General features: G+C 38.6%; 6 protein-coding genes across 11 annotated transcripts in view; 3 read left to right on the top strand and 3 right to left on the bottom strand.

Annotated features, from left to right (window-relative positions):
- Nucleotides 1–9,468, top strand: part of Taf9 (TBP-associated factor 9) — a 100,247-nt gene extending 90,779 nt beyond the window's left edge. Inside the window, exons 1-4 of one of the 3 annotated variants that reach the window (XM_043428795.1) lie at nt 3,290–3,392; nt 7,399–7,547; nt 7,851–8,306; nt 9,043–9,468. In XM_043428795.1, coding sequence (XP_043284730.1) covers nt 7,409–7,547; nt 7,851–8,306; nt 9,043–9,188 — 741 coding nt within the window. In that variant the 5' untranslated portion in view covers nt 3,290–3,392; nt 7,399–7,408 and the 3' untranslated portion in view covers nt 9,189–9,468. Of the gene's footprint in view, nt 1–3,289; nt 3,393–7,010; nt 7,305–7,398; nt 7,548–7,850; nt 8,307–9,042 lie in introns of those variants that run through there. The other 2 variants (XM_043428793.1, XM_043428794.1) reach the window with 2 other exon arrangements.
- LOC122416099 (uncharacterized) lies at nt 839–2,868 on the top strand. 2 transcript variants are annotated; one of them, XM_043428791.1, is made up of 4 exons: nt 839–1,119; nt 1,837–2,095; nt 2,316–2,680; nt 2,775–2,868. In XM_043428791.1, the coding sequence occupies exons 1-3, from the start codon at nt 1,074–1,076 to the stop codon at nt 2,677–2,679; spliced, it is 669 nt and encodes a 222-aa protein (XP_043284726.1). In that variant the 5' UTR covers nt 839–1,073; the 3' UTR covers nt 2,680; nt 2,775–2,868. The 2 variants fall into 2 exon arrangements, with proteins under 2 accessions (XP_043284726.1, XP_043284727.1); XM_043428792.1 differs by lacking the exon at nt 839–1,119 and having other exon boundaries at nt 1,745–2,095.
- On the bottom strand, nt 2,696–7,005 carry l(3)72Dn (UTP4 small subunit processome component l(3)72Dn). 2 transcript variants are annotated; one of them, XM_043428779.1, is made up of 4 exons: nt 6,764–7,005; nt 4,671–6,213; nt 3,109–3,411; nt 2,696–2,864 (listed from the first exon to the last, which is right to left on the bottom strand). In XM_043428779.1, exons 1-4 carry the CDS (start codon nt 6,865–6,867, stop codon nt 2,748–2,750), a joined length of 2,067 nt encoding a protein of 688 aa, XP_043284714.1. In that variant the 5' UTR covers nt 6,868–7,005; the 3' UTR covers nt 2,696–2,747. The 2 variants fall into 2 exon arrangements, with proteins under 2 accessions (XP_043284714.1, XP_043284715.1); XM_043428780.1 differs by lacking the exon at nt 6,764–7,005 and adding an exon at nt 6,503–6,576.
- Nucleotides 9,469–9,497: 29 nt separating the features above from the next.
- Nucleotides 9,498–25,374, bottom strand: part of LOC122416097 (VID27-like protein) — a 17,498-nt gene continuing 1,621 nt past the window's right edge. The window contains exons 3-6 of the mRNA XM_043428788.1: nt 15,265–15,903; nt 10,886–11,077; nt 10,490–10,722; nt 9,498–10,092 (exon numbers count right to left, since the gene is read on the bottom strand). Of these exons, the coding sequence (XP_043284723.1) occupies nt 9,498–10,092; nt 10,490–10,722; nt 10,886–11,077; nt 15,265–15,303 (1,059 nt within the window). The 5' untranslated portion in view covers nt 15,304–15,903. The remainder of the gene's footprint in view (nt 10,093–10,489; nt 10,723–10,885; nt 11,078–15,264; nt 15,904–25,374) is intronic.
- LOC122416101 (uncharacterized) lies at nt 11,520–14,044 on the bottom strand. Its single transcript, XM_043428796.1, has 2 exons — nt 12,225–14,044; nt 11,520–11,937 (listed from the first exon to the last, which is right to left on the bottom strand). Exons 1-2 carry the CDS (start codon nt 12,425–12,427, stop codon nt 11,715–11,717), a joined length of 426 nt encoding a protein of 141 aa, XP_043284731.1. The 5' UTR covers nt 12,428–14,044; the 3' UTR covers nt 11,520–11,714.
- Nucleotides 14,212–25,143, top strand: LOC122416092 (oxysterol-binding protein-related protein 2). Of its 2 annotated transcripts, none has more exons than XM_043428781.1 (8): nt 14,212–14,978; nt 16,809–17,007; nt 18,139–18,248; nt 18,369–18,527; nt 19,542–19,742; nt 20,114–20,414; nt 21,008–21,225; nt 21,566–25,143. In XM_043428781.1, the coding sequence occupies exons 1-8, from the start codon at nt 14,953–14,955 to the stop codon at nt 21,666–21,668; spliced, it is 1,317 nt and encodes a 438-aa protein (XP_043284716.1). In that variant the 5' UTR covers nt 14,212–14,952; the 3' UTR covers nt 21,669–25,143. The 2 variants fall into 2 exon arrangements, with proteins under 2 accessions (XP_043284716.1, XP_043284717.1); XM_043428782.1 differs by having other exon boundaries at nt 14,213–14,729.

Here is a 25,374-nt window from a genome sequence, read left to right as displayed (position 1 = left end):
AAAACTTCCGACACTGAATTTTGTTGCTACTATTTGAACGATAAATTTTTTCGTCGACGCATAAAAATGTTCCAGGAGGCAAAATTGAGTGCTGATAAATATCGAGGGTTTGAAATTTATGAAGTTCCCCTAAAAATGGATGGTCGATCACCGCGTGTAGTTTTGTTTTTTACGTGAATTTTCCCCCTCGTCGTGTGCGCGGGCGCTATGTTCCTGTCACCGTTTTGTGGTATCTCGAACGAGGAGCTTAATGGCAATGTTAACTCCCGTATTATTTAACGGAGATTTATGCATCACCAGTTTCCTCGATTAAAACGGCGAGAGGTGCAGCCGGAGCTGCCGGAAAAGGGGGATGAAGTTCGAGTGTGCCGCAAGGGGTGAAAAGCTGTAGCTAAAAAATCGCGACGGCGGTATATCAAATGTTACAAACATTTGGGGTTCCCGAAAATGTTCGAAGAGAAAATTCGCTTAATCAACGCTCAATTGAGTCGAAAGTTTCAAGAAATTTGGATCGTTGCAAATCAATCAAATTTTTCGCCCTTCCAGCCCTCGTGTCAGCTGGTTTTCGTCTGTCGTACCAAATAAAAAATCGTATGAAAAAAGTATACGATGAAATACGAAAAGTGCGAGAATTTTCATACGCAAAAAGTATCAAAGTAAATGAACGTGAGAAGGAAACGAGCGTCAAAATGTTTGATAAAGTGGACAAAATAAAATCCGTTTGAAAGATCGCGTTAAAAATAATGAGGAAAGTAGAAAAAGGGGATACGACGATGGTTTTTTTGTTGTTGTTTATTAAGATACAAGAGGTGCCTATCTCCGAAATCATGTATTACAGGAATGAGGGAGGCGACGTGGCTAGTCGGTTGGCTCGCACGAACGAAGAATCAAGCTCTCCCGTCTACCTCGAGTCTGCTGCCTCGAACAAACTCCGCATTATCTACAAGTCTAGACATCCGTGGGTCTGCCTGCTCTCTCTCTCTTGCTCTGTTTGGGAGGAACGACGGCAAGAGAATGGGCAAACGCGACAAGAGGGTTTGAGGGGGTTGAAAAACGACGGGATCGGAGAAGGGATGGGAGCTTTGGGAAGGTGCAGAGAGAAACGTCTGTGCTGCGGGGGTGTGTGGAATGAGAGTTGCTCTCGCGTTTGTAATTTACAGCCTCAAACTCCCTCCCAACCCTTATTCTCGAACTTGACTGCATTTTCTCTACCCCCGGGTGCACAACCGCCGAGCTTCTCTCGCCTATCAGCATCTCTTTCTCTTTTTCTCTCGACCAATACGATCTTTTGCCTCGTGCAAAATTAAGGACGAAAAATAAGTCGCTTTTCTTGTGGCTTCGAAGCTCCTGGATTTATGTGACTTTTTCTATCGCTCGCTTTTTCTGCTTGTTTTTGCTTCCACGCTTACCACGAAATTTTCGTCGTTTCGTCAATCACGTTATTTCGACGTAGCAACAAGAAACCGAGAATTTTTCTTCTGTCGTTGACTCCCCCGTCGTCGCGTATCGCTTTTCAAATTTTTAAATGTTGCATCGATTTATTTGACGTTGGGATTATTGAATTTTTCAATCGAAAGCTCCGTCGTCTAGTTTCTTCTTGCTTTCGCGTTGTTCGATTTTTCGAACTAGTTTATTCGTCGGGTGCTATCGGAAATGGAAATTTCTCGTTTACGTCTCGTCAGAAATTTATTGATGTTCGTTGATAACGTTTTTATCGCTAGACTGATGGACAATAATGAATAAATTCGAATAAAGCCTCGCGTCAAACGGCTCATCCTCGTGACCGAGAAAGACGCTACTATCGAACAAACAGACGATTGTTTTCCTCCTCCTCGGGATACCAACGTTCGAGAAGGGTGAACGCGCCCGAGTTGAATACGCGTCGCTTATTTATCATCGCTACTTTAGTCATCGAACGCCAGTCGAGCTCGGACTCGTATTTTCTTTTCTTTTTCTCTCATCCAATGAGCGAAACTGTGAAAAACGAGAAAAAACGGGATAAGGAGACCTCAGAAGAGGTGAAAAAACCCTCGAGAATCGGGCAAGCGAAACACGTCGATTTTGCAAAAGGGCTCGTCACTCTTGACAATATACGGTGAGTTGTTTTGGAGTCTATACACTTCGTATAAAAGGTTCAAGATCAGTCAGTTTTAATTAGAATAAATGAGGAGAAAGGTGTGTATGAAATGACATAAATGCTATGAAAACTTATAAAAAATCTTTGACAAAATAAACAAAGTTATGAAACGAGAAATATCAACCAATTGTTAAATAGACTCTGTCAAATTATTTTTGTATATTGATGTTTATACCAGAAAAGAGATAAACACTCGTGAGAGAAAATTGGAGAAGATTCGAGCCGATAAATACGATTATCTGAGGGGAGATTTCATAAAAAAGATTCTCGCGGAGGAGTGCGCGATAGCTGGAATCCCGGTTGATACATTCGAGGCGAAACCACCAGTAAATTTGGATACGTTATCACCGATACCTCTGAAAGCATCGCCAATGCCTGTACCAAAAACGAGTTCAGCTATAGTTGGCTGGCGATCTTCTCGGCGAGAACATAACTTGGAATTCGTTGGTCCATTTTACGTAGCTCCGAAACACACGATCGAGCCTCCCATGATTCCAGGAGAGTTCCGAGTCACCAATCAGAAATTCATCTTTCTTGGATAAAGTAATAAATACGAACTTTCGTCGTTCTTCTTTCTTTTTTTTATTAATTGTCCAATTTTTTTAACAATTTACATGCCGAACCACTTTTGTTTGAGGGGCGGCGGCAATTTTTCCGTGAGCGAAATTGGATTAACCTCGACTGCGACCATCTCCTCGTCGTTCAACCATTCGAGGTGCACCAAATGCTGAGAAAAAAGAAAAACAAAATTTAATGAGAACGTGACGTAACACAATCTACAAGTGAGAGTATGAAAACCATTCCAACAATACACGAAATTCCATTTTTCATTCATTCGCGGATACAACCTCCAATTCGTTTTTTAAACTCATTCATAAATAGCGATAAAATTCCTGGTGCGATGTAATTTTCTGGACTTTGATATAACTAATTTTATAAAAACAGATTGACAGAAAAACCGAAAATCTCACCTTGTACTTTTTGGCAACTTGAAAAGCATGCTGGGAGTTCGAACTGGACCCAGAGTTGCTATCGTCGCCAAAATCTCCATTTTCTCGCCTGGGAATTTTGGCTTGTTTCTCTGGAAGTTCTTTATTTTTATTGATGACGTAAACGGTCGTGTCGTCATGAAATATAATGATGTTTTCGTTTTTCGGGTCGAAGTTGACGTTCGTGACAGGATATGGGCGTGAGAGCCACTGTAGAGGTAGACGACTTTGAAGATTGTTCGAAAACTCGGTGTACTGCTTTCTGGGTATGTTGTATTCGATTATCTGTAAAATGAAGCAATCAGTGTGATTATTTATTTTATGTTGATATTTTATATTTTTGTTTTTTATGGAAAAATACGTTAATGAACCAACGACACGAATGTATTCGTTTCAAACATTCATGAAATCGCTTCTAAACATTGATTTATGTTTCCTTAATTAATGATCGAGTTGAACGATTAAATTCTTCTCGGTTGAGCATAATTTTTACCTTTCGAATCGTAAAATCGTACTGTTACGTGAAAATGCATAAAAGAAGAATTTTTAATTAGTAAAGTACGCGGAATGAAAAATGCTTAAAGAGCGTTTAGAGAGGAGAATGTAACGGCGATATCTCCGAGGGGATCGTAAAATTTTCTGTATATTCCACGACTCGTCAGGCGGTAACGCGTTTTAATATTTCTTAACGAGCGTTGCAGCAAAACTCGATAAATAGAGAAAATTTCATCTCATCTCAGTTATCGCCTTATGGTGCCTTGTAAAGTATTATATTTATAGGGGGCTGCCAGTTGCTTCTTTTTCTTCATTTTCACCTGCACATCCGAGAACGTAAAACTGTGTAATCTTTCTGATGGGAGAAAGAGGCGGATAAACGATATTCTACATCAACTCGTTTTTTTCATTCTTCCGTGCCTTTTTTTTGTTTGAAAAGAGAAGCGAAGTCGTCGATTCGCGGTTAGATATTGCGGTTCCTTATTGCCTGTTAGTCATCAGACGGATTTAATGCTCTTTACGACTCGGCCCCGTTACTCCAACATAATTGCACCGGCTTGCTCGGCTCCAGTCTTTTTACACCCAGAATATTGATCGGCCATTCTTCCTTTTGTACCGTCATGTTAATTATCAGGAAAACTTGAATTTTTCTTTTCTCCCGTTATAACTGCCATTGTGTCAAATCGTTGATTTCATTCATATTTTACTCTACAATTTATCTTCGACAATAAATGAAATTGTTACAATGAACGAATCAAAAGTTTCATTTGTTGAATTATAGGAAAAATGCACGATTTTCGTTCTATTTTTTGATGGAAAACAAAAATTCTGGAAGAATTTTTCCATGTTCGTAAACAATGATCAATTCCATTTACAACTGAAAAATCGTTGTCGAATCATCTCTTGTAGGATTATTTGATTCCAATACGAGTTTACAATTTGCCGGTATCATGATTATTGAAAATTGATAGATGAGCGGCATCGAAAGCATTTGAAAAAATACAGTTGAACGATATAAAACATTTAGAATCGATATTAAGTTTTTTTACCTTGTGATCGGAGTAGACGATAACGAGATTCAGAGTACCCTGTTGTACAGCCATAGCAGTGGGTGGGCAGCTGTATTTGGGAAGAGAAAAAAAGTGGGGATTTTGAAAATCGAATGACTCGTTGAGGTGATAAAGGACAACGAGTCCTCGCATATCAGAGCAAATTAGATATTTGTTATCGGGAGAGAAGCAAGCAAGTCCAACATTGCTCACGCCGTGCTCATCCACTCTGAAAGCTCCAGCTTTACTGAATCTTTTTTTCTCAACCCGGTAGATGGTCAACAAGCATCCACCGTCCTGTCGACTGAAGGCAGCAAATAGTTTTCCATTGGGACTGAATAGCATCTTTTTAACGCTTTTGAGGTTTACGTCAATGTCATTTTTCATGAGCATAGCATCGCCTTCGATGACGTCAAAGTTGAAAACCCTCAAATGAGTATCAGTGGAATAAACAATGAGCGTGGAATCTTTGCTGATCGCCCAGGCGACGATAGCCTCTTCATTTTTTGTTCTAAGCTCCAGTAGTTTCATTGGATTCTCGTCCAATGGATGTAGAGCTCCTGGACTAATAACTGACTCTTTAGTCAATTTGACAGGTTTTCCCAGTCTCCAAAGTTCCAGATAATTCGTGTAACGTAGCATAACGCAACGGGACCTACGACACACTTTGACACAGGGAGGTTTGAGAAAAGGGGGATATTTCACTAGTAATTTTGGTGGATAACTCGAAACTGCAAGGTAACCATCTACTCCGGCTGACCAGAGTTTACCACTCGCTTCAACCAGAGCTCTTACGTCATGAGCATGCAAACGTCTCTCTATCCCTTTGACCCACTGTGGTCGACCGCCGGACTTCAAAGTTACTTTAGCAAAACTTCGCACGACTGGATCGACTCCAGCACAATAGACAACATTTTCCTCACTCGACATTGCTATCGCCAAGATGTCAGCAGTGTGGCTTTCATGACTCTCTATCAGCGTTCCTGTCATAGGATCCCAGAATGATAAAACTCCTCGAGAATCACCCGAGACCACATGGTTGTCATCTGTTAATGCCAAACACCAGACTATCGTTTCTCTCTTTGAGAATTTCCTCGCCGTTGTCATTTTGTGCACCGCATGTCCCGACACAGAATTCCACACTCTCACCGTGTCCGTGGAACCGGTGAATATCATTTCTCCTGTGTTGTCCCATTTGATACATAATATTCTTCCTTTTTGCTTGTCAAATATCCTCTCATACAGTAACGAATCTGAATACACTATAAATGTATTGATATATCCATCCTCTGTTCCTACTGCTATCCGCGACTTCTGCTGGTTCACATCTAAGCACCATGCTGCTCCACCCGTCACTGCCACTTCGTATTTAACCGACAATTCGTTTAAATCATACTCCGAGACCATTCCTCTTAAGCCTACTGAAAAAAGCCGATTGTCAATCCAGATCATCGACTCTACCGAATCTTGTGGATGTCCTGGGATCACCGATTCGAGAAACGGAGCATTTGATACATTCCATATTTCAATGGAATTATCGTTTCTGTAGAAATGAGAAAAATGATAGTGAGAGCTCATTAATCACTGTAATGTTATAATGAGCTAAATTCTGTAGATTAAGATCAGAGAAGCTACGTCAATGATAATCCCTCAATAATTGATGATTTATTAAGCAATTTTTATTTTTATTTTTTTATTTTATATGACATTTATGATTGGAAACTGCATAGGGATAGTGCATTGAAAGAGCACAGCGAAACAAATATTTTGGTATAGAGTTAAAGTTAAATTAAAAATTAATTAAGTTAAAAATTTAAAATCAATCCCATTACTGATTGGATAAAGTTCACAATACTGATACAGTTTTCCTTTACTGGAATTTGTGATGAAGCAACGCTCTGAAAAGACTAAAACTTTAGCAGAAATTTCATTTGCTTTTCAGTTTCCAGTTAGTCATTATGTTTCATTTTTTTTTCACTCTCATTGTTTAATGATGATATATATATATATATAAGAATACAATCAACAATGCTGTTGCAACAATAACTAATGACTTTGATACGATTGAGTAACTTGCTGAGAATGAAACTTACCTGGAAAGTGCCAATTTATTGTTTTTCTTCTCGTAACACAAACAAGTGACAGCCTTTGGTTCGAGATTGTAAAATCTAACATTGTGTATTCTACAGGTAGACATTTTGTTCAATCACTTTAATCTTACGATCATTTGCATAGTCGTAGGAAAAATACTCTATAAACAATAGCACTAATGTGCTGGTTGTGAAGAAAATATAACCTATGTTGGAGCATTCGGCACGCGGTTCTTTTGTCAGAATTCAGAATTTTCGGAAACACATGTGAGCGGCGATGTGCGATCATAAACCGGAAGTCGCTTTTGTACAGTCGGTAATGCACATTTTCTTCAATTTTCAATTGGTCCTACAGTTGGCAATGTAGAACAATTACTTGCCAAACTCGGCGGTTCTCAGTGATAGCGCTGATGGCAGTTCAAGCAGAGAATGCGCCCATATGGCCTGTTGTTCCATGTAAATAATCTATGTTCTCTGGTTCAAGTGAAGAAGCCGCGTCGTAGAGGGGCTTTATTACTGCTGTCTCCGATCTCTGAATAAATATGTGACTTTAATTTACATTTCCGTCGTTAAAAGGAATTATCAAACAATTCCGTCGATTTTCCGTTATTTTATTTTTTAATTTTCATACTTTTCAGCATCTCAGTTATGGCAGAAAAAGCAAAAACTATGAGCAGTCTAAAGCACATCCCGAAAGACGCTCAGGTTATAATGTCAATAATGAAAGATATGGGAATAGCTGATTACGAGCCAAAAGTTATTAATCAGTTGCTTGAATTCACTTACCGTGAGTATTTTCGTATAATTTTTCCCATTCGCTAAAAATATATTTCTTGTTCAGGAATGATTTTTATATTATTGTAACTGGAAATTTTCTAGACAAAAAAGAACTTGGAAAGCCTGATCATTTGTAGAGAAGGTTACGAGTAGTAAGGAATGCTAAATTCTCTGATTCCTCATCAGAAGAAATCCATAAAAACACTGCAGAATTTTCAATAGAAATTATCTCGAAACCATAACGATGCACTTTTCAATGTGTGTGGAATATTTGCCAGCTGTGACGCCTCTAACTAGGAATGTTAAATTTCAGGCTACATAACATGTATTTTGGATGACAGTAAAATTTACGCTAATCATGCAAAAAAGAAATTCATTGATCTTGATGATGTGAGATTGGCAGTAAAAATGCAGTTGGACCGAACATTTACGAATCCTCCTCCACGAGACGTTCTTCTGGATGTTGCTCGTGCAAAAAACAATATTCCACTGCCTTTTGTAAAACCTAATAACGGCTTGAGATTACCACCGGATCGTTACTGCCTTAACGCTACCAATTATAGGCTTAAAAACATTGTTAAAAAACCAGCTGGAAAATCCATTCACACCATGGGTAATTCAACCATGGGAGGAGGCAGTGTCACCGCAAGAGTCAAATCAGAAGGAAACAAAACAAATTTGTCTATTGTCAAGCGACCCGCTACTTTGGCAACTGTTGCTAGGACTCAAACAATTTCTATACCAAAACCGGTCTTCAAATTTTCAACAGGTACATTTATTTGAAAAAATATTATCTTCCTACATTCATATAATCTTTTCATCAAAGAATCATCGAATAAGAGAATTGATCAACGAATTCCAGTAAAATTTTAATATTCAGTACTTTCAGTGTTGTGATAGTATAAACATGCTCAGATAATCTGAATCCAATGCAGCATTTGCATGATCTGGTGTGTACTGGAACAGTTGGAAGGAACTAGAAAATGTTTTCTACTTTTTTCATATTGCCAAATACTTCTGAATATAAATTTATAGTTATATTTGGTCATTTATTCGTTCACTTCAATTAAATTTTTTTCAACATGCAAGGATCGAAAATATTTTGGTTGCCCTTCACAAACTGATTTTTCGTAATTCACTTATTCATTAAACTCATTATTTAAGACAACGTTCAAATGCAGAAATTCGAATTCACATTTTGGCCTCATATTTCTTAATTTTTTTAAAGGGATTTTTATCATCAAAACTCTTACAAGATTTATTTTGGGAAAGGCGAAAAAAAGGGGTTTTTATTTTTTGGAATATATGAAAATTGTCATCCTTTCCTAGATCCACGATTCCAAAATCCCATGAAGCGTCCCACCCCGGTCATCAGTCTCACAATGAAAACTGTGAACCGTAAGAAAATGTATTTTCCTGGAATGCCCAATAATCCTTTACACAGAAAACTAAAACTTTGCCAATGTCAAGAAATTTAGTGAAATAACGAATGTGTTATTTGGCAGGATCAACAACCAGCGGAGCTGGTAAAACGCCGGCAACGAAGCCGAAGATTCAAATTTCCACGAGTCAGCCAGCTCCGGCAATAAAAATGGAAACGGACGAGACAAACAAAAGAAAGCGGGAAGACGACGATTACGACGTCCCTTAAACAAAGAAGAAAAACTTCCTGTGGCAAAGAGAAAAGTTCATTTAAAAGATAGTGAGCAATTTCCGGGACTAAATATTTACAATCGTCGTTATTCACAAATTGCAAATTCGCTTCATTTAAGCGGTGACGAGATAAGTAATGAAACGCTCCGTTATTCATTGGGATCCATTAGAAATTCAGGAGAGTCTGACTAATTAATATTTCGTTTTTATTTCATCGAGTAATTATTGTGTGAGATTTATATTTAAAATATATGAGAAATAACATTAGTTTTATTCAATGATTGTTGTCAAGTTATCGTTTATTATTCTAAAGGTCTTGTTCGAAAGCTTCTTCGTTCTCGTCTTCCGTGGCGGTGCCAACGGTTTCTTCTTCTCTTTCCTCTTCCTCTCTTTCATCTACCGCTTTTTCTTCTACTTCTGCTCTCTCTTCTTCAGCCCTTTCTTCTCTTTCTTCCTCTTGTTCTTCTCGTTGTTCTTCAACAGCGAAAGCCGTTTCTTGTTCCTGAACTTCAGCTTGTTCCGGTTGATCCGTTTGTTCCTCGATCGTCGCTTCCTCAAGCTCGGACTCTGGCTCTATTTCATGTTCCGTTGTTTCTTCGCCCTCCGATTCGAGCGCTTCAATCTCGATTTGAACTCTCGATGCTCGATCCGGCGCGACGATCGTTCTCGAAGGCTCGACCGAGGCCACCGGTGTCGTTCGCCTTTCTTCTCTTTCCTCCGACTTTTCCGAATCAGCCCGGAATCCTGGAGCCTCGTCCGGCGGCACTGCTCCCACTGATATTCTTCCTTGTGATTTTCTTCCCGGTTGTTTAGCTTGCATTACACTCGAGCGGGCTCGGGACTCTCGACGCTCCGGGAATAGAAGCTTGTAATCGGCTGGCAATTCATCCTCGGTGTACAATCTTCCAGTTTTTTCTCAATTAAACGATATGACAGTCGGTAGCACAGGATCAAAAATTCATAAGTACAATTTACGTTGAGAGCTTTTGCTTCTCATTACTCATCAAGTTCGATTAGTCAAAGCCCCAAAATTCAAATTTTCTTCGATTTCCATTCGAATTTGAATCGTTGACGCATAACACGAAATATTTCTATTGCGATTACATTTACATTATAAAGTTTCGTGTATTTATGACTTTTTCATCAGTCGATGACTCCAAAATTTTGATTATACTTCGTTCGAGGTTGATTGGTTCGAGAAAGAAATTTCACAGAGAAAAGATCAAATGGACTCGAATATGTTTAAGAATTGAACCTTTTTTTTCATAAAGGAAGTAAATTAATTCTCATTCTTCTCACCTGTCAGCAAAATAAATTCTGCGTATTCGGCAGTTGGCATGAATCTGCATTCTCGTTGTTTCGATATAATTTGTGCCATAAGCTCGTCTGGTGAAGTCGGCAAGATTAAATTGTATCTGATTCCAGCCACCGGCCAATCCGATTGGCATAGTAGTGCAGAAGGGTCTGACTTTGGTAGTGGATTGAAAATTACTTATGCGAAATCTTCGGTGCATACGCTTGTCATCGAGAACCTGAAAATGGGAAAATCGTTTTGGAAAAAGTAATGCATCAGGAGACGAAGGTTTTTGGAACGCATCATTGAAAACTGCCGTTCAACGACGTTTCTTTTTCATCATTTCGTCATCGCTCTCTTATCGATTGTCGTGAAATCCAATGAGTCATTCTTCGATTTACCGTTATTTCAAAGGTGAAATATTTCTTCATGTTCTTAATAACCATTATGAGAAACGGTAGGCCTATGGCGAGAACGCTTTTCGGATCTTTCGGTGCGAATATATAGGTAGTGGCGACATTTGTACCAGCGATTTCCAGTGCCAATGTTTTGACCTCCTCGTCGGTGACGCGTCTTATATAGCCATTCTTCACCTAACAAATGTTTTTAACGCTGATAATCTGTGCCACCTCGAGATATTGGCCAACTGCCAGGAAAAACTTTCCTATCGCGAGTGAATTTGATCGATCGATTTGGAGTAAAAGAATTGAGGAAGGGACCAAGGTCGCGAGATATCAGTGTACATATATTTTCGAGTGCTTCCAATAACAATTCTGCACTTTTGAAATTTTTAATTTACTGATTTATAAATTTACGATCCACGAAGTCGTGGCAGCAAAAGTGTTTGATCATTTAGTTAAAAGTTTCAAGAGTTATTTGTAACGATAAATCAAGTTGTACGAACTTCCATGCCCCATAGTTCGAGTGGGGCCGCACCGCAGCTGTACAGAATCGATAGTAAACTACTTTGCAAAGCATTGCGAAACATAATTCGAAATAACAGGGGAAAAAGTATCTTTTTAGTCCGACACGAGATAACCAACAATATTTTATTGCGTGACAACGATATTTGACATATTTCATTGTTTTTTTCTCGTTATTTTGTGACAGATATTTACTCGAAGCAGGCATTGAAAAAATTCCTGCAGCCCGGTGCTGGTGTAAATGGAATATTCTCAAAATTCTTCATTTATTCACAACTTCCGTTGGATTCGGTCGTCGTTTTTCAAGTCATCTTTCGAATATGAGCTGATTGATTCGCAGACGTTCCTCACTCGTCGCGAAATCCGGCACGTTAGTCGATTTCGGTGGGTAACCTAAACTGAAGATCCGATCGACTCTGACTCCAGCGAGTGCGTAACTCTGCATCATGGCCATGTGCAGTATCTCCCAATTGAGTTGACGCGTCATCTGCCTCTTTTTTCTCGCTGCTCGACGTCGAGATATCACGTAACTTTGGGAAACAACAATTTCAGGAATTATGATTTCACGTCGTGCCGGACTGAAGGGAAATCGTTAAAATACGATTTTATTGGTGACAATTAGAAGCCACTTTCGACGATATCGAAAACGATCATTTCCAGGATAAAATTCCACACGAGTGATAACAATGCTCAATTGTCACATTTCGATTGCACATTTTAGAGTTTTTCTAGTGTAAGAGTGTAAGAAAAAAAGCGATAAATGACTTCACCAAATGTGAGGAACAATAATGAGATGAAAAAATTCGAATATTCTTACAAAGGTAAAGTCTTCAGGCCGGTGTAACTGGGATGAATGGAAACGTCGCTTCGATAGAGCTCCGGAAACAAGCTCTTTTGTTCGTTGTAATATTTAGAATAGTCGACGGGTTTGTCTGGAACGGTTTGAGGTTCATCGGCAAATTTCGTTTCTTCCGATTCGATGGAACCTTCCGACGAATCACTATCCCGGCCTCGATCCATGATCGATCTCGTCCCGATTTTTCAGCAGAAAATCACAAAACTGAATAACCCAATTGAGCAACAATTGATCAAGATCGTTGAGCGAAACAAAGAGACGAAAACAATCTCAACGAACGTTTAGTGGCACTTGGAACTTTTATTCAATTTATCTTGAAACAAAGTTTGCACGGGCTTCATGAGAGCCCGGGGCTCGAACGATCACGGTGGATTTTGAAAGACGTTCTGAGGGTGGTGAAGGCGCGCCCCTAAGGAACTCGTGCGTCTCTCATCGCTGTCTACAACCATTCCAAGAGAGTTATGTTATAGTAACATTAACATGGAGGCAGGCCCTTATACCTGTGTACGTTTCATCTTCTACATGCATCAACACTCGCGTACTAAAACACGTACACCACCTGACCAAACAAAGTTGGAGAATCCGGTAAAACGAAGTGAGCCGCTGTGTACCTCGCACGAATATCGATTTGGTTTCCAGGTGAATCAATATACGAGATTTTCATGTTTTTCTTTTCTCCTTTTATTCTCTCTTCTTCGTTACATCGACTAGGGCGCCGAGATAAAAACTTTGTTCGTCAACGAAAGGCTCACGTGCGGTTAAACACGAATGGGGTGAATTTAATTAATTCATTTTTAGTGCTATCAAAAGATTTTATTTTACCGAGAACATTTTCTTGAGCTCAGCTCACGACTTTCGAGGTCGATTTTGGTTTTGGCCAATTTATTGATTTTCAGATTTTTTCAAATATCTTTGAACTCGGGGGCGATTTTCGTCTGTAAATTCACGAATTTCGAATGTTTGTCATTGCATTTTCATGATTTTGTTGGACGGTCCACAGGGTACGGTTGAAGGTGAAACTTGCTTGAAAAACATGAGTAAAGCGTTGTACATCGTAGTGTGCATGAAAAGAGGGAGAGGAAAAAATACCGAGGATTATAATTCGATGAATTAGTCAGCGATTGAAGGCCAATCGCGCTGTGAGGATGCTTGTCAAGCGATTATTGATTCGCCCTAAGCTCTTTAACGAAGATACACGAGTGCTTGCGTCCAGCTAGTCAAGCGTGATCGCAACTGCACGAGATACAATTTAATATCTTTTGTTTTATGGGTGAATAAGTGGGAGTGTGGAGCCGCGTCTATTGTCACGAGGATTTTCCCGCCCTCGCAAATTGCCTACGTAACCCAATTGGAGTCTCGATTTGAACAAAAAGCCTCTGCCGTTCGTCCCATTGTTTTCGCGAAGGAAAAACCGACGAATAAAAAAGATAGTAGAACGGGAAGCGAACTTGCTTTTTCATTCGATTAGAAACTTCTCGTCATTGTTTCCATTTGGACGCGAGGGTCAGTCAAATATTCCCAAATATCTGGGACATCGGTTGATCGATTTTCCTTTAAATCCGCGATTCTCCCGGTCTATTTTCGAAGAAAATAAGAAATCGAACGATCGCGAGGAAGAAAATGTGGAGAAGAATTTCGAAATAAAAAATGGCGACGTAGGTTATCTCGTGGGAGTTTGAATCGGAGCTCGAGTCAAGGGGCGCATGTCCCATTCGGTTTGCCGAATGGAGCGAGATCCCCAGCGGAAATCTTAGTCATCAAGGCTTGTAGCCATGCCCGAATTTATCGACATTTCAGCGTCGTCGAGAGAACCGGAGAAAGAGACGCAGCAAAGTGGAGAAGGAGAGAGAGAGAGAGAGAGGGAGGGAGGGAGAAAACAAGGGTGAGTCTGAATAAGCTCGGAGAGGGAGGGGGCGGGGGGGGGGGAGCCACGAGTAAAAGACTGGAAACCCAGGTCGATAGTGGGTGTAACAGAGATAACGAGATAAAGTTAAACAAGGTGGTGGAAGATAATAAAGTTGGGCAAAATAGGAGGGAAGGAGAGGGAGAGAAAGAGAGACAAAGAGTTGACGAGTAAAAGCAGGGGCTGTTCCTGCTCCGACCGGTCCGAAAGCTTTTGAACGTGCAGTCGTGTGCTTACAGCTGATCGCAAAGAGAAACTCAGCCTGGACGATGTCACAGTGACAGCATATATCTCGTGGTTTTCCCTTTGCTTTTTCCGATCGATAGATACGAAAGCGAGCTGCCTTGCTGCCTCTTTCTCCGGAATTGGAGCTCGCGATTAAAAAGTGTTTGGGAAAAGTAACTTTTGCGACATGATTAAAAAACGGTGATAGGGCGAGCTCCTTATGAGAAAATTTGAGTGCAGCTTTTAGAATTTAAAGGAGACTTTCGACACGTAGAAGAGTTCTGTGGACCGAGGATTCGCGGTGAAGAAACAGTGACTCTTTCGAAGGGCGACGAAAAGCATGTATTTCTTCACTTTTTAATAGCCATTGATCTCGTTCTTTTTTTCCTTCATCCTCCAACGAATGTTGGGCTTTTGGATTAATAAAATTAGTCACATAGACACGAGAACGTTTAACGTCACGTTGCACGTATGCAATAATCAACCAACGACCTCCTCCTTCTCCTCGTCGCTCTCGTCAACGTTCTTCGAAAATCTTCATATCAACAATTGTTACGTACAATGGCCAGTGAAAAGCTACAGCACAGGTTCGTCCATTTTCACCATTTACAACGCTTGAGAATTCATCCCCGGAATACGCTTGTTTTTTTTTTTTTTTTTTTTTTTCAATTCTTTTCGCTAATTTCGTACTACTCGATCCACCGTAACCTTCTCAATATTGACAGCTCGATCGTGACTCAAGCAAACTCGATTCGTTTTTTTCACTCTTTCTGCCAACTTCGTTTTAAATAAATTTATTCGTCTTTTATCCCCTCCTCGCGACCTCGGGATCGTTTGAACAGAAAAAATGGAATTTTCATTTTTCTTTAATACTTTTGTCAGTGCCGACCGATCGACCCGATTGAATGACATTTCACTTGTCCCTTTCGAATAACTTTCTGAGTCATCGAGTCAGTCAGTCGATCAGCGAACGATTATAAATTTATTAACGTTTCACCGAAGTAACAATGTGACATTTTGATCGCTGAAGCTCCCGCGATACGCATTTAAAATAAAAAGGCTTGCTCCGCGGCCTCGTTTGACGGAAAAACATCGCTTCGAATGAATAAACTGTCCACCCCTTCTGCTCCCTCGCAAACAACGTTTCTCTACTCCGTTTCGTAACTCTTTTTCCACCGCTTGCAAATCCATATATTGGTTATAATCGATGCCATGATTCAGTTCTGCGTACTACATTCAACGCGTTTCGTACAAAGCCGAGGCTTCTCCTCGCTTATTTACGACACAACAGGTATTTTCGAACCGGCTGATTTGCCCAGTTCGCGACTCGTATTAATAGTTGTCGGACACGAGAGTCGAGCAGCGTCACCGGGTTTTCGATAACGACCATTTTTATCATTTAATCCTCCATCGGCCGCTCTCCCGGAACCATCGGAATAACATCGCCTTTTCAACGTTTCTCGTAACCTCCGATTCGACGGCAGTGCTTCCAGTTTTACCGTGTTTTCGCGCCTGTCAACAAACCGTCGAAACAATTATACGATCTTCAACCGATACGGAAAATGAATTGAAACTTTTTGTAATTTAATTTTTGAAGAGTTTTTTCAAACGGTCGCTGTACGTCAAACGCGACAAAGCTTCGGGCTCGAGAAATCGTGGATTATTTTCTAGTATCCTTTTGAAAAATCGGGATTCTCTGGTAACCGCAAAACTCATCGATATTGGGGTGCATGGGGAAAAATTGGGCTTTGCCAGCTGTTGAAATCCGGGTGACATTCTGCTCGGAGCTGTTGTGGCATTCGAGTACAAATCGAAAGGTTATGATCGCACAACTGGAACTGGAGATTGGCCCTGTTATCGCGTGAGCGCACTGCTTCTCGTAACGCAATTTCATTGATTTCCTTTTGTGTGTGGGCATACAATTGAATATCCTGTTCGAGTCGAAGATTGACATTGAAGAAAATACGATTTGTTGGGAAGAGGGAAGGGGCTAGAAAAGGGAGAGGAACGAGCGGTAACTCAATCATTCTCGCGAGCTTACACGTTTATTTGGTTATGCAACTGGCCACAGCAGCTCGACGAAAAAAATGACTGCTGCATAATGCGTGGGCAAAGATTCGTTGAAAAGTTGCGCGAAGCTTTTCCTCTTCATCTCCGCACACACGGTGAAGTGGGACGGAACGATGTGTTTTACTTTTCCGATGTGCCAAAAAGTATTGAGTGATAATTTTTTACGTAAAAGGATATCGGAGCCGGCGAATTCGAGCGCTTTTCAAGCCGCACAGAAGACTTTTTTCACAAAGTCTTTTCCGCTCTTCTGAACAGGAAATTCTGCGCTTTTATGAACCGCAAATTTCCCTCGAAATACCGTCTTTTTCGTGACTTGGAATAATCCTCCTTTTTTTCCATGCTAAAAGAACTACGCTGCCAGCTCCGGGACACTCGGAGGTGAATCTGTGCTCGGTTTTATCGCTGGGCAAAGATCTGAGCAAGATCACAATGCCTGTCGTATTCAACGAGCCACTCTCGTTTCTTCAACGGGTCGCCGAGTACATGGAGTACGCGAAGTTACTTAAAATCGCTGCGATGGAGCAGAATCCCGTCAGCAGATTGCAAGTAATTAGATTTTACTTTGATCCCAATCGGCCCCCCGCGCGCTCAACTTTCTTCAATCTCTCGAACATAAGTGCGACAAAATATACAACTTTTCTACTCCTCCGTCGCGAAGTTGTGAAACTCGTTATAAAAATCCATCAGCTTTTTATCTCCTTCGACGATTCTAATCCGATGCTTTTATTAACCGGAAACTTTGACGTCGTAATAAATTCACGTCGAACGCAGCTGAAGAATCCGAAAGAATCTTTGCTGCTGGAGGCGAGCCTCGAATTAAGGTAACCAGTGTACTGCATGCTGGTCAAATGAGTGCTCAATTTTCAAAACGCTTTTAGATCAAGTTTAACGTAACGATTAAACGTATTGTTAGTGAATTTGTATTGCAGCGTATCTTATTAATATGTAAAAATATTAAAAACTATAATTTTGCAAAACCATGAACTGATAAATGCAAATCTTCACGATGACACATTTTCACTGGTTTAATTAATTAATTAAAGTTCAAAGAATTATCTGCGGTTTTTGACCGATTTTATTGAAACGAGTCTCATTTTGTTCCTTAACTATGGTCCTCTACGAATCCACCATGTAGTTTTTTTCAACTTAATCGTTTTACTAATGTAACAGCTAATGGTTCGTTAAGCGAAACAAACTTTTTCGTTAGTCATTTCTAAAGGAATGAATTTTAAGAAAAATCTACGCGGTGAATTCGTAGAGGATCAGTTGAGGTACGAAATGAGGCTTGGTGCAATAAAATCGGTCGAAAAATACAGACAATTCTTTAAAAAATATCTGTGTCATCGTGGAAATTTGCATTTATCAGTTGGTTTTGCAAAACTGTCATTTTTAATGTTTTTTCACGTTAATAAAATATGCTTGAATGCATATCTACTAATAATAAGTTTAATCGGTACATTAAACTTGGTCTAAAAGCGTTTTGAAAATTTAGCACTTATTTAAGTAGCATGCAGTACAGAAGTTACCTTAATCAAGTTTCTCGTCCGGTTAATTTTACTCGAATTTGATAAATTTTTCACTTTTTATCGGATGAAAAGAGTTCGTTGAAAATCTTTGTTTTTTTATTTTCGTTTAAATCGTGATCAGATCAATTTTCTTCGTGATTTTTTCTTCTAGTACGTCGCTGCATTCGCGGTTAGCGCTCTTGCATCGAATTGGGATCGACTGGGAAAGCCTTTCAATCCTCTCCTCGGCGAGACTTACGAACTGCAGCGAGAAGACTTCCGGTAGGAAATTTTAACGACGCTCTCGTCACTTTTATTGAGTTTATTGAGTTTATTTAGTGCCAACGACGACCACCACAATTGCTCGAATTCTCCTAATCGCCTTTTCCTATCGACTTTCAGCATCGTGTGCGAACAGGTGTCTCACCATCCTCCCGTCTCAGCGTTTCATGCCGACAGCGATGGCTTCGTTTTTCACGGGAGTATTCACCCCAAACTCAAGTTCTGGGGCAAATCGATCGAAGTACATCCCAAAGGAATCGTGACTGTCGAATTACCGAAGTAAGTCACGTTATCAGCGTTCTTAAGGAAGTTGAGGCATTAGAATGAAAATGATGTCACCGCTTTTAAACCGATTGCATCTTATACAGTGAAGTGTAAAAAAAAATCAGTTAAATTTTCAGACAGTTTAGGAGCGTCGTTGCTGAGAAAAATCAATAACAATTTGGGCCAAATAACATGTAATCTTATGGAAGTCAAGACACATTCAGTGATATCTCCGTTAAAAATGATGCTAAAAATATGAAATTTTTTGGGCAACATGAGCAAGGCTTGCCGAATAATGTCAATTTTTTTCAGATTTATTAGGAGATTTGCTGAGATTATATTAATAATAATCTGTTTTCCGTGCAGTTTTTTGAGGCTAGGATCGTCACTGTTCGTGTTTTCGACTGAGCTTTCACCAGTTTTTTCGTCTTTTTTTTCCCAACTTTTCTTTAAAGTGTATGCAACATTGCCAAACTGTAAACTGGCCTAACTTTTGAAAGGTACAGGTCATCACTTTTGGGTAAAAAAAATGACTGTACAGCCTCAACTTCCTTAATATCTAAACGTCGCTAAATCTGCAGCTTTTTATCGTTTTTTAAATTCTTACTTTAGCTGAACCCTGAATTCGCGTGTTCATTCGGTTGAAATCCTTCAAGTTCAACAGCAATTCTGATTTTAAAATATTCCAATTTTACTAAGTTTTGAGCTTTCACGTGATGGAAGAAAAATTTCGTTCGTCGTGTCACAAAATGTTGGCGAGAGATGATCAGAGAATTGAAGTTTTTTTAAATTGTTCTTTAAAAAATCTTTCTGCTGAAACGATCGTAAAAAGAGTAATTATGAAAACGCCAAAATCAAACAACTTTTCATTTGACTTCGATTTTGAAAGAGTTTTGAAAAACGAGAACGCCTAAAAAAATAATTCGGTTTAAATGTCCAACGAAAACTCATTTGTTTCGATTTTTTTTCCATTCTCAATGATCTTTCGTTCATTTCTCCATTCTCAATTTATCTTTGAAATATTTTTAGATGGAAAGAAGCCTACACCTGGCAAAACGTAAATTGCATATTGCACAACGTGCTCGTCGGTCAACTTTGGATAGAACAACTCGGAGCCCTCGAGGTCAAGCAATATGGTGGTGCGAATTTAAAAGCCACGTTGTCTTTCAAGAGTGCTGGATGGAACGGCAAAGACCTTCACCGAGTCGAGGGCTTCATCACGGATCCCGAGTGAGCGATTTTCCTTCATTATTTTTATTTATATTTCTTCTGCGAAATATTTCCTCACTCGAATTTCGTGAGCATTTCATCAATGACATCAACGAATGAAGTAACAACCCCGAAGTCGAGTTCGACAATCCATTTTTGAGGAATTACATTTTTCAACGGAGATTATTAGATTTTAACGAAGATTGCATTCAGTTAAACTCACTGTCAACGAATCATTTTCGCAAAATTGAATTTTTCCATTTTTAGCCTAAAACGACCTCATTTGTAACCTCGTGTTAGAAAATTCCATAAAACTTTAAAAGTAAAACGTTGCCAGCAGCTTTTTCCCAGTGAATTAGCACGATCATGATAAATCCTGTTTGGTGTCGCAGCAAGAAAAAATTGGTATTTATCTACGGTAAATGGACGGAGAATCTTCGTGCTTGCGATCCAGCTCTGTACGAAGAAACGATCGACAGGATAAAGCGCGAGGCGAAAAGTCCTCAAGGAAGCCCAGGGCACAAAAAGGTACTCGCGAGATTTCACAGTCTCAGAGTGACGGCCTTCAAGCCATCGCATCAGGAGTCGATCGACGAGGCCTCCGCTGATGGCGAGGACTGTCCACCGATCGATGAAATTCCCAACTCGACGACACTCTGGGAAGCTGCACCGAGACCACCGAACAGCGCGGAAGTGAGTGTTCACTTCATTCAATTTTTCATTTAATTCATACCACACGATGAATCATAATTTCGGTCCACCTTCGTAGTTTTACAAAGCTTTGATACTTGCTTCAACGAAAATGGAACCGAAAAGTTGAAAAATTTCATTCAATCTCAAATTTATTCAACCCGTTACTAGTTGGAAAATATCTAAGAACGAAAAAAGGGAATTTCTCATTTGAAAATCATTTGCAAACGACAAAAACCGAAGAGTGACTGGGATCTTAATTTTGGGAAGAAAAATAATCACAGAAATTCCAATGCAAAGATAAATACTTGCAAAATTGAGTTTGCAAAGTTTGTTCCCTTTCTGAGGATTTAATTGAATAAAAAACTGCAAAATACTCATTGCAACTATCGAGAACAAAATTCCACAATATTTAAATATATTTTTAGAATCAAAATTAGAAAAATTGAAAAAAAAAAAAAAACAATTTTACTTCCTCTCCTTAAAATACTGAACGAACTGATAAGTGCTTCGTATAAACAGTCAAATGAGTGGAAAGTCATGTACGATAACACATTGATTAACTAAATTAATGGGAAACGTTTGATCGGATGCAGTATTATCAATTCACGAGCTTCGCGATGTCTCTGAATGAGATGGATCCTGGAATGGGAAAGACACTCTGCCCGACGGATTCGAGATTGCGTCCGGACATCAGGAAATTAGAAATGGGTGATCAGGATGGTGCGGCAGCCGAGAAAATTAGACTCGAGGAGAAGCAACGGGATTCGCGCAAAACGAAAAAGCACAAAAAGGGAACCGATGCGATACCAAGGTTTTCATTTGTTTTTTTTAAATATTTTCGTGCATTGAACGCTTCAAAAATTTTCATCAATCAACGCGCTCCTTTCCTCGTCACAATTCTAAAGTCGAGGCCCGCCGCACTCGCGTTGAAACGTTTCTCCCGTTGACAGACGAAAAAAATGCTGAATATAAAACGCAGATTTTCCGTAACGAGCACGTTTCATCTGACACCTGATATTTCTGTAGATGAAAATTATTTTTATCGATCGAATGTACTTCGACCTTAAAAATCATTTTTTAAAGCTGTCATAAATATTTGATAAATAAATGAACGTTGATAAACAATGTTAAATAAAAAAAATGTTTATCAGGTGGTTCCAGGCTGCTACGAATCCGTACACGGGTCAGGAGGACTGGCTTTACACGGGAGGCTACTGGGACCGGAATTATTCTGAGATCGAAGACATATTTTAATGTTCTCTAATCGAGACACGAAATGATGTTCGATATAGTAAATAAATACGTAAATCCTGATGAAGGATTTAATAAGAACTCGATCGCGCAAAGGAGAATTGAGGCGAATGGAATTTCCCCAGGGAGCGAATCCAATTTTCTGGGGTAAAAAGGTTCAAAGGCAGGAGAAGAGAGACAGAAGCGAACAATTGCTAAATCGACGTGGAAGTTTTCATCGAAGTAGGTTCAATTTAAAAATGAAATATAGACAGAGAAAGTAAGCAGGAAGAAATAGGATCAAAGTGGTGCAGAAACTTTGAGGTTATTTGAAAGAGACTCTGCTGGAAGAAGAACATCCCCCGATGAAAAGAAAAATGATGAAATCGAAAGAGCCAAGCTACAATCGAGTCCGGACGATGCCATGAAAAAGGCAACGAATGAAAATATTTGTGTCGAGTTCCTGACAACAATGGAAAATTCAAAATATTCCATTCAACGTAGCAAACTTGAAAAGCGATTCTGCGATCGTTTAGATAAATCAGTGTCTATTTATTAAAGCAAAAACAACAATAAAAAAAAAAACAAACAAATTCATACCAACAATTGAGGGGAAACCCTAATTATCTGAAACTGCGATGAAAACGATTTAGAAATGAAAACAAAGACACAAATTATACACGAGAAAACAATCGAGAGGTTTGAGGTGTTTCCATTACGATACGCATAACCTCTATTTTCATCGAGTGAATTGTAAATAAACGCGCAAATGAGACGATAAAACCAACGTAGAAATTATGCAGTAACTTGGAATTTCGATGAAGAGTTTCCAAATATTTCCAATTATCTCTCCTCTATAGATGATATTATTTCCATCGATAGCAATTTAATGAAAGAACCCGGCGTACGAGACTCTTCCAAAATATTCAGTTGACTAGATTTATCGAAAAAAAACAACACCGGAATCTCTTCTCGCTTGCCTACACGATGAGCTGGAATTTTTTGCACGTTTTGCCTCACGAAATTTCTCCTCTCGCTATTTTTATAAAAGAGAAAACACGAAGAAAAGCAAAAAACAGAAATTCCAACGACATATACAATAGAGTAATGTAAACATGCCGGCATATAGGGACAGCTTCATGTCGTCGAAATTCAGTGTACATAAGAGTATGAATGATGTGTGACGACTGAATCGATTTTGCAAACCCAAAGAAAACGATCCATTGAGAAAATTTTCATCTTTCTCGTCATATTTTTTTATGACGAAATTCTAGCGGAGTAAAATGAATAGTAAAAAGAACAAAACAAAAAAAAAAGACAAAGAACTTTTGCTATAATTTTCGCGTAGCAAAAAAGCCTGTTTGATACTCCATGTGCCAATGAAAGAGAGTCAGAGAAAGAAACGAAGATAAACTATAGAAAATGAAAAAAAAATCAATTTCGTAGAGCAGCTTTTCTTATCGACACAAACGACCTTGTCCAACCACAATTGAAATTTGTATATGCTCTCCGAAACCTCAAGCACACGCGTATGAATCTCATCACAGCTCCGTCAAAATGCGTCGAGCTCGGAATTCATTCGAGACGAGTCAAATTGACACTAGTTCATGTAGTAATATAGATATATTTAGTGAAGTGTAGTGAAAAACAAAGAAAAATACGAAGAATTATGACGAAAGCGTTTGAAGGAACGTCGATTATTAAAGATTCGTTGAGCGAATCGTCAACTCCATTAGGGAATAAATTCTACTAGAATTAATGATAAAAAATACCAGCAACGAGTACGTCAATAGTCAGTGCACAGCGTACAGGGCAATATTGTATTAATGAAACTGTCACACACAAACACATTGCAGACACACAACATATAACAGGGACTTCAATTTTTGCTTAGCAGGTTAAGGGCATTAATTATCAGAGTACTGGCCTTACAGTCAAGTCGAGAAAGTAGTATATTTTTGAAAAACTGTTTTTCTTTCCTTTGTTTTTGTCCCCCCATACGTGAACAATACTTAAACGAGCTTCTCAAAGAGACTGTTTATTTTTCAACTTGAGGATCAATGACGCATGTCTCTCAGCCAAAAATTTAATTGTATCGGAAGTTCTAAACCTTGTGATTTGAGAAATATTTGAAATAATTGATTCGTCTCTGCAACTTTGCAAATGCTGAGTTTTCGTAGCAATATTTTTTGGAAAATGATCGACATGGCATAATTCAAATGAAACAATCTTCAAGAAACACTCAATTTCCATTTTCAAATGAAGTGGGTTTGTTCAAATTCAAATGAAGATGATTTTTCAAATAGAATGGGGTTGATTGTTTGCAGATCTTTTCCAAATTGACGAATAACAAGATTTTCATGAAGTAAAATTGTTGGCACAGATACGTATGAGTCACCGATCCTTAAAGTGTATCAAGAAAAATACAATAAAATCTTTAATAAATGCATTGAAAAAGTAAATCATAATAGTCATGATTTCTGTAAAGGAGCTTCAGCCGATCACTTTCATTTTTCCATGGAATTCATGATAATTGCTGCGAAAGTTCAATTTTTCTACTCGCTGAATTATACATAATTTTTTAAAAAACTTTTTCAGAACAGTTTTTAGAAATTTACCACTTTTTGTGTCATTTCTGTACGACAAGTACAAAACTCAAGGGGATGTTCGAAAGTCATTAAATTTGTCAAAAAACCTTAATCGCAATGAAAATCCCAAAGACATGATGCTGGCTGTGTTCACAATTAGATGAAAATCTAAAAAGTTTGTCAAAGATCCATTTTTCATGGGGCAAGAAAATTGATTGGTCAATTTTAACTTCTCACCTTTAGTTGAATGATACGAACAATATCTTCCGTAAACAGACAATCATTTCAAATGATCTTCCATAGGAGAATTTTTTATGATCCTTTTTTGGTTGAACAAATAAAATACGTTAACAACTTGGTTTATTTTCGTTTGAAATTTCAATAAGTAACACCCCTTAAAGGATTCAACAAAAATAGACATTCCTCTATAAAAATGATAGGAAAAATTTTAAAATGATGAAAAAAAAGAGTGAAGTATATTGATTATTGATATGTCACATAATTTTATATATTGTACAATTATTTATTGATTATATATTCTATAATTAAAATGTAATTGTTGACCATGAGAAATGTGTAGGAAAAAAAAATGAACATTGCGGAATGACATTTTGGGTACCTGCGATTTAATGTTGTTCATTATAGCAAGTAATATATATTAATTGTATGTGTGTAGTTTATTGAATTCAACAAAATTCGCACAGCTTCGCGATGATAACTTTTTAGCGAATGTGAGACAAAAATCTGAAAACCGGTAACAAAGATCGAGTGATTTCGTTGTTACCTGAGAATTATTGCAGTGAAATTACTTTTGTTCAAAAGAAAAATAAGTAAATTATGTGTAATTGTACATAGTTGAAATTATATTAATTATGAGAAATAAATAAATGTTGGTTTACGAAAAAATGAAACTTTGGATTATCAAAGCGTCCTGTTTTAATTTGACCCATTCCTCTGGGATAGTATTGTAAAAACGAGAGAAAACTCTCCCCATAACCTCAAAGACGTCAGAAAATGATTTCATATATCCGTAATGCATGTTTTTAATAAACCAAATATATGCGAATTTATTAAAAAATGTATTACTGTTCTATAGTTGGTCATTTAATTTTTGTATTAACTGTTTCAAGAAATATAATGAA

Source organism: Venturia canescens, chromosome 9 (assembly GCF_019457755.1).
Source record: "Venturia canescens isolate UGA chromosome 9, ASM1945775v1, whole genome shotgun sequence".
Taxonomy (NCBI): Eukaryota; Metazoa; Arthropoda; class Insecta; order Hymenoptera; family Ichneumonidae; genus Venturia; species Venturia canescens.
Note: the sequence above shows the minus strand (reverse complement) of the source record. Positions and strands in the feature narration are given on the sequence as shown.

Excerpts from the sequence above, each read along its gene's own strand:
- LOC122416099 (XM_043428791.1), top strand. The coding sequence starts at position 1,074 with ATGGGAGCTTTGGGAAGGTGCAGAGAGAAACGTCTGTGCTGCGGGG. Across the intron at positions 1,120-1,836 it reads GAAACGTCTGTGCTGCGGGG|GATACCAACGTTCGAGAAGG; the intron begins GTGTGTGGAATG and ends CCTCCTCCTCGG. Across the intron at positions 2,096-2,315 it reads GTCACTCTTGACAATATACG|AAAAGAGATAAACACTCGTG; the intron begins GTGAGTTGTTTT and ends TGTTTATACCAG.
- LOC122416101 (XM_043428796.1), bottom strand. The coding sequence starts at position 12,427 with ATGGATCGAGGCCGGGATAGTGATTCGTCGGAAGGTTCCATCGAATCG. Across the intron at positions 11,938-12,224 it reads GGCCTGAAGACTTTACCTTT|TTACGTGATATCTCGACGTC; the intron begins GTAAGAATATTC and ends TGTTTCCCAAAG.
- LOC122416092 (XM_043428781.1), top strand. The coding sequence starts at position 14,953 with ATGGCCAGTGAAAAGCTACAGCACAG. Across the intron at positions 17,008-18,138 it reads ATCCCGTCAGCAGATTGCAA|TACGTCGCTGCATTCGCGGT; the intron begins GTAATTAGATTT and ends TTTTTCTTCTAG. Across the intron at positions 18,249-18,368 it reads CTGCAGCGAGAAGACTTCCG|CATCGTGTGCGAACAGGTGT; the intron begins GTAGGAAATTTT and ends ATCGACTTTCAG.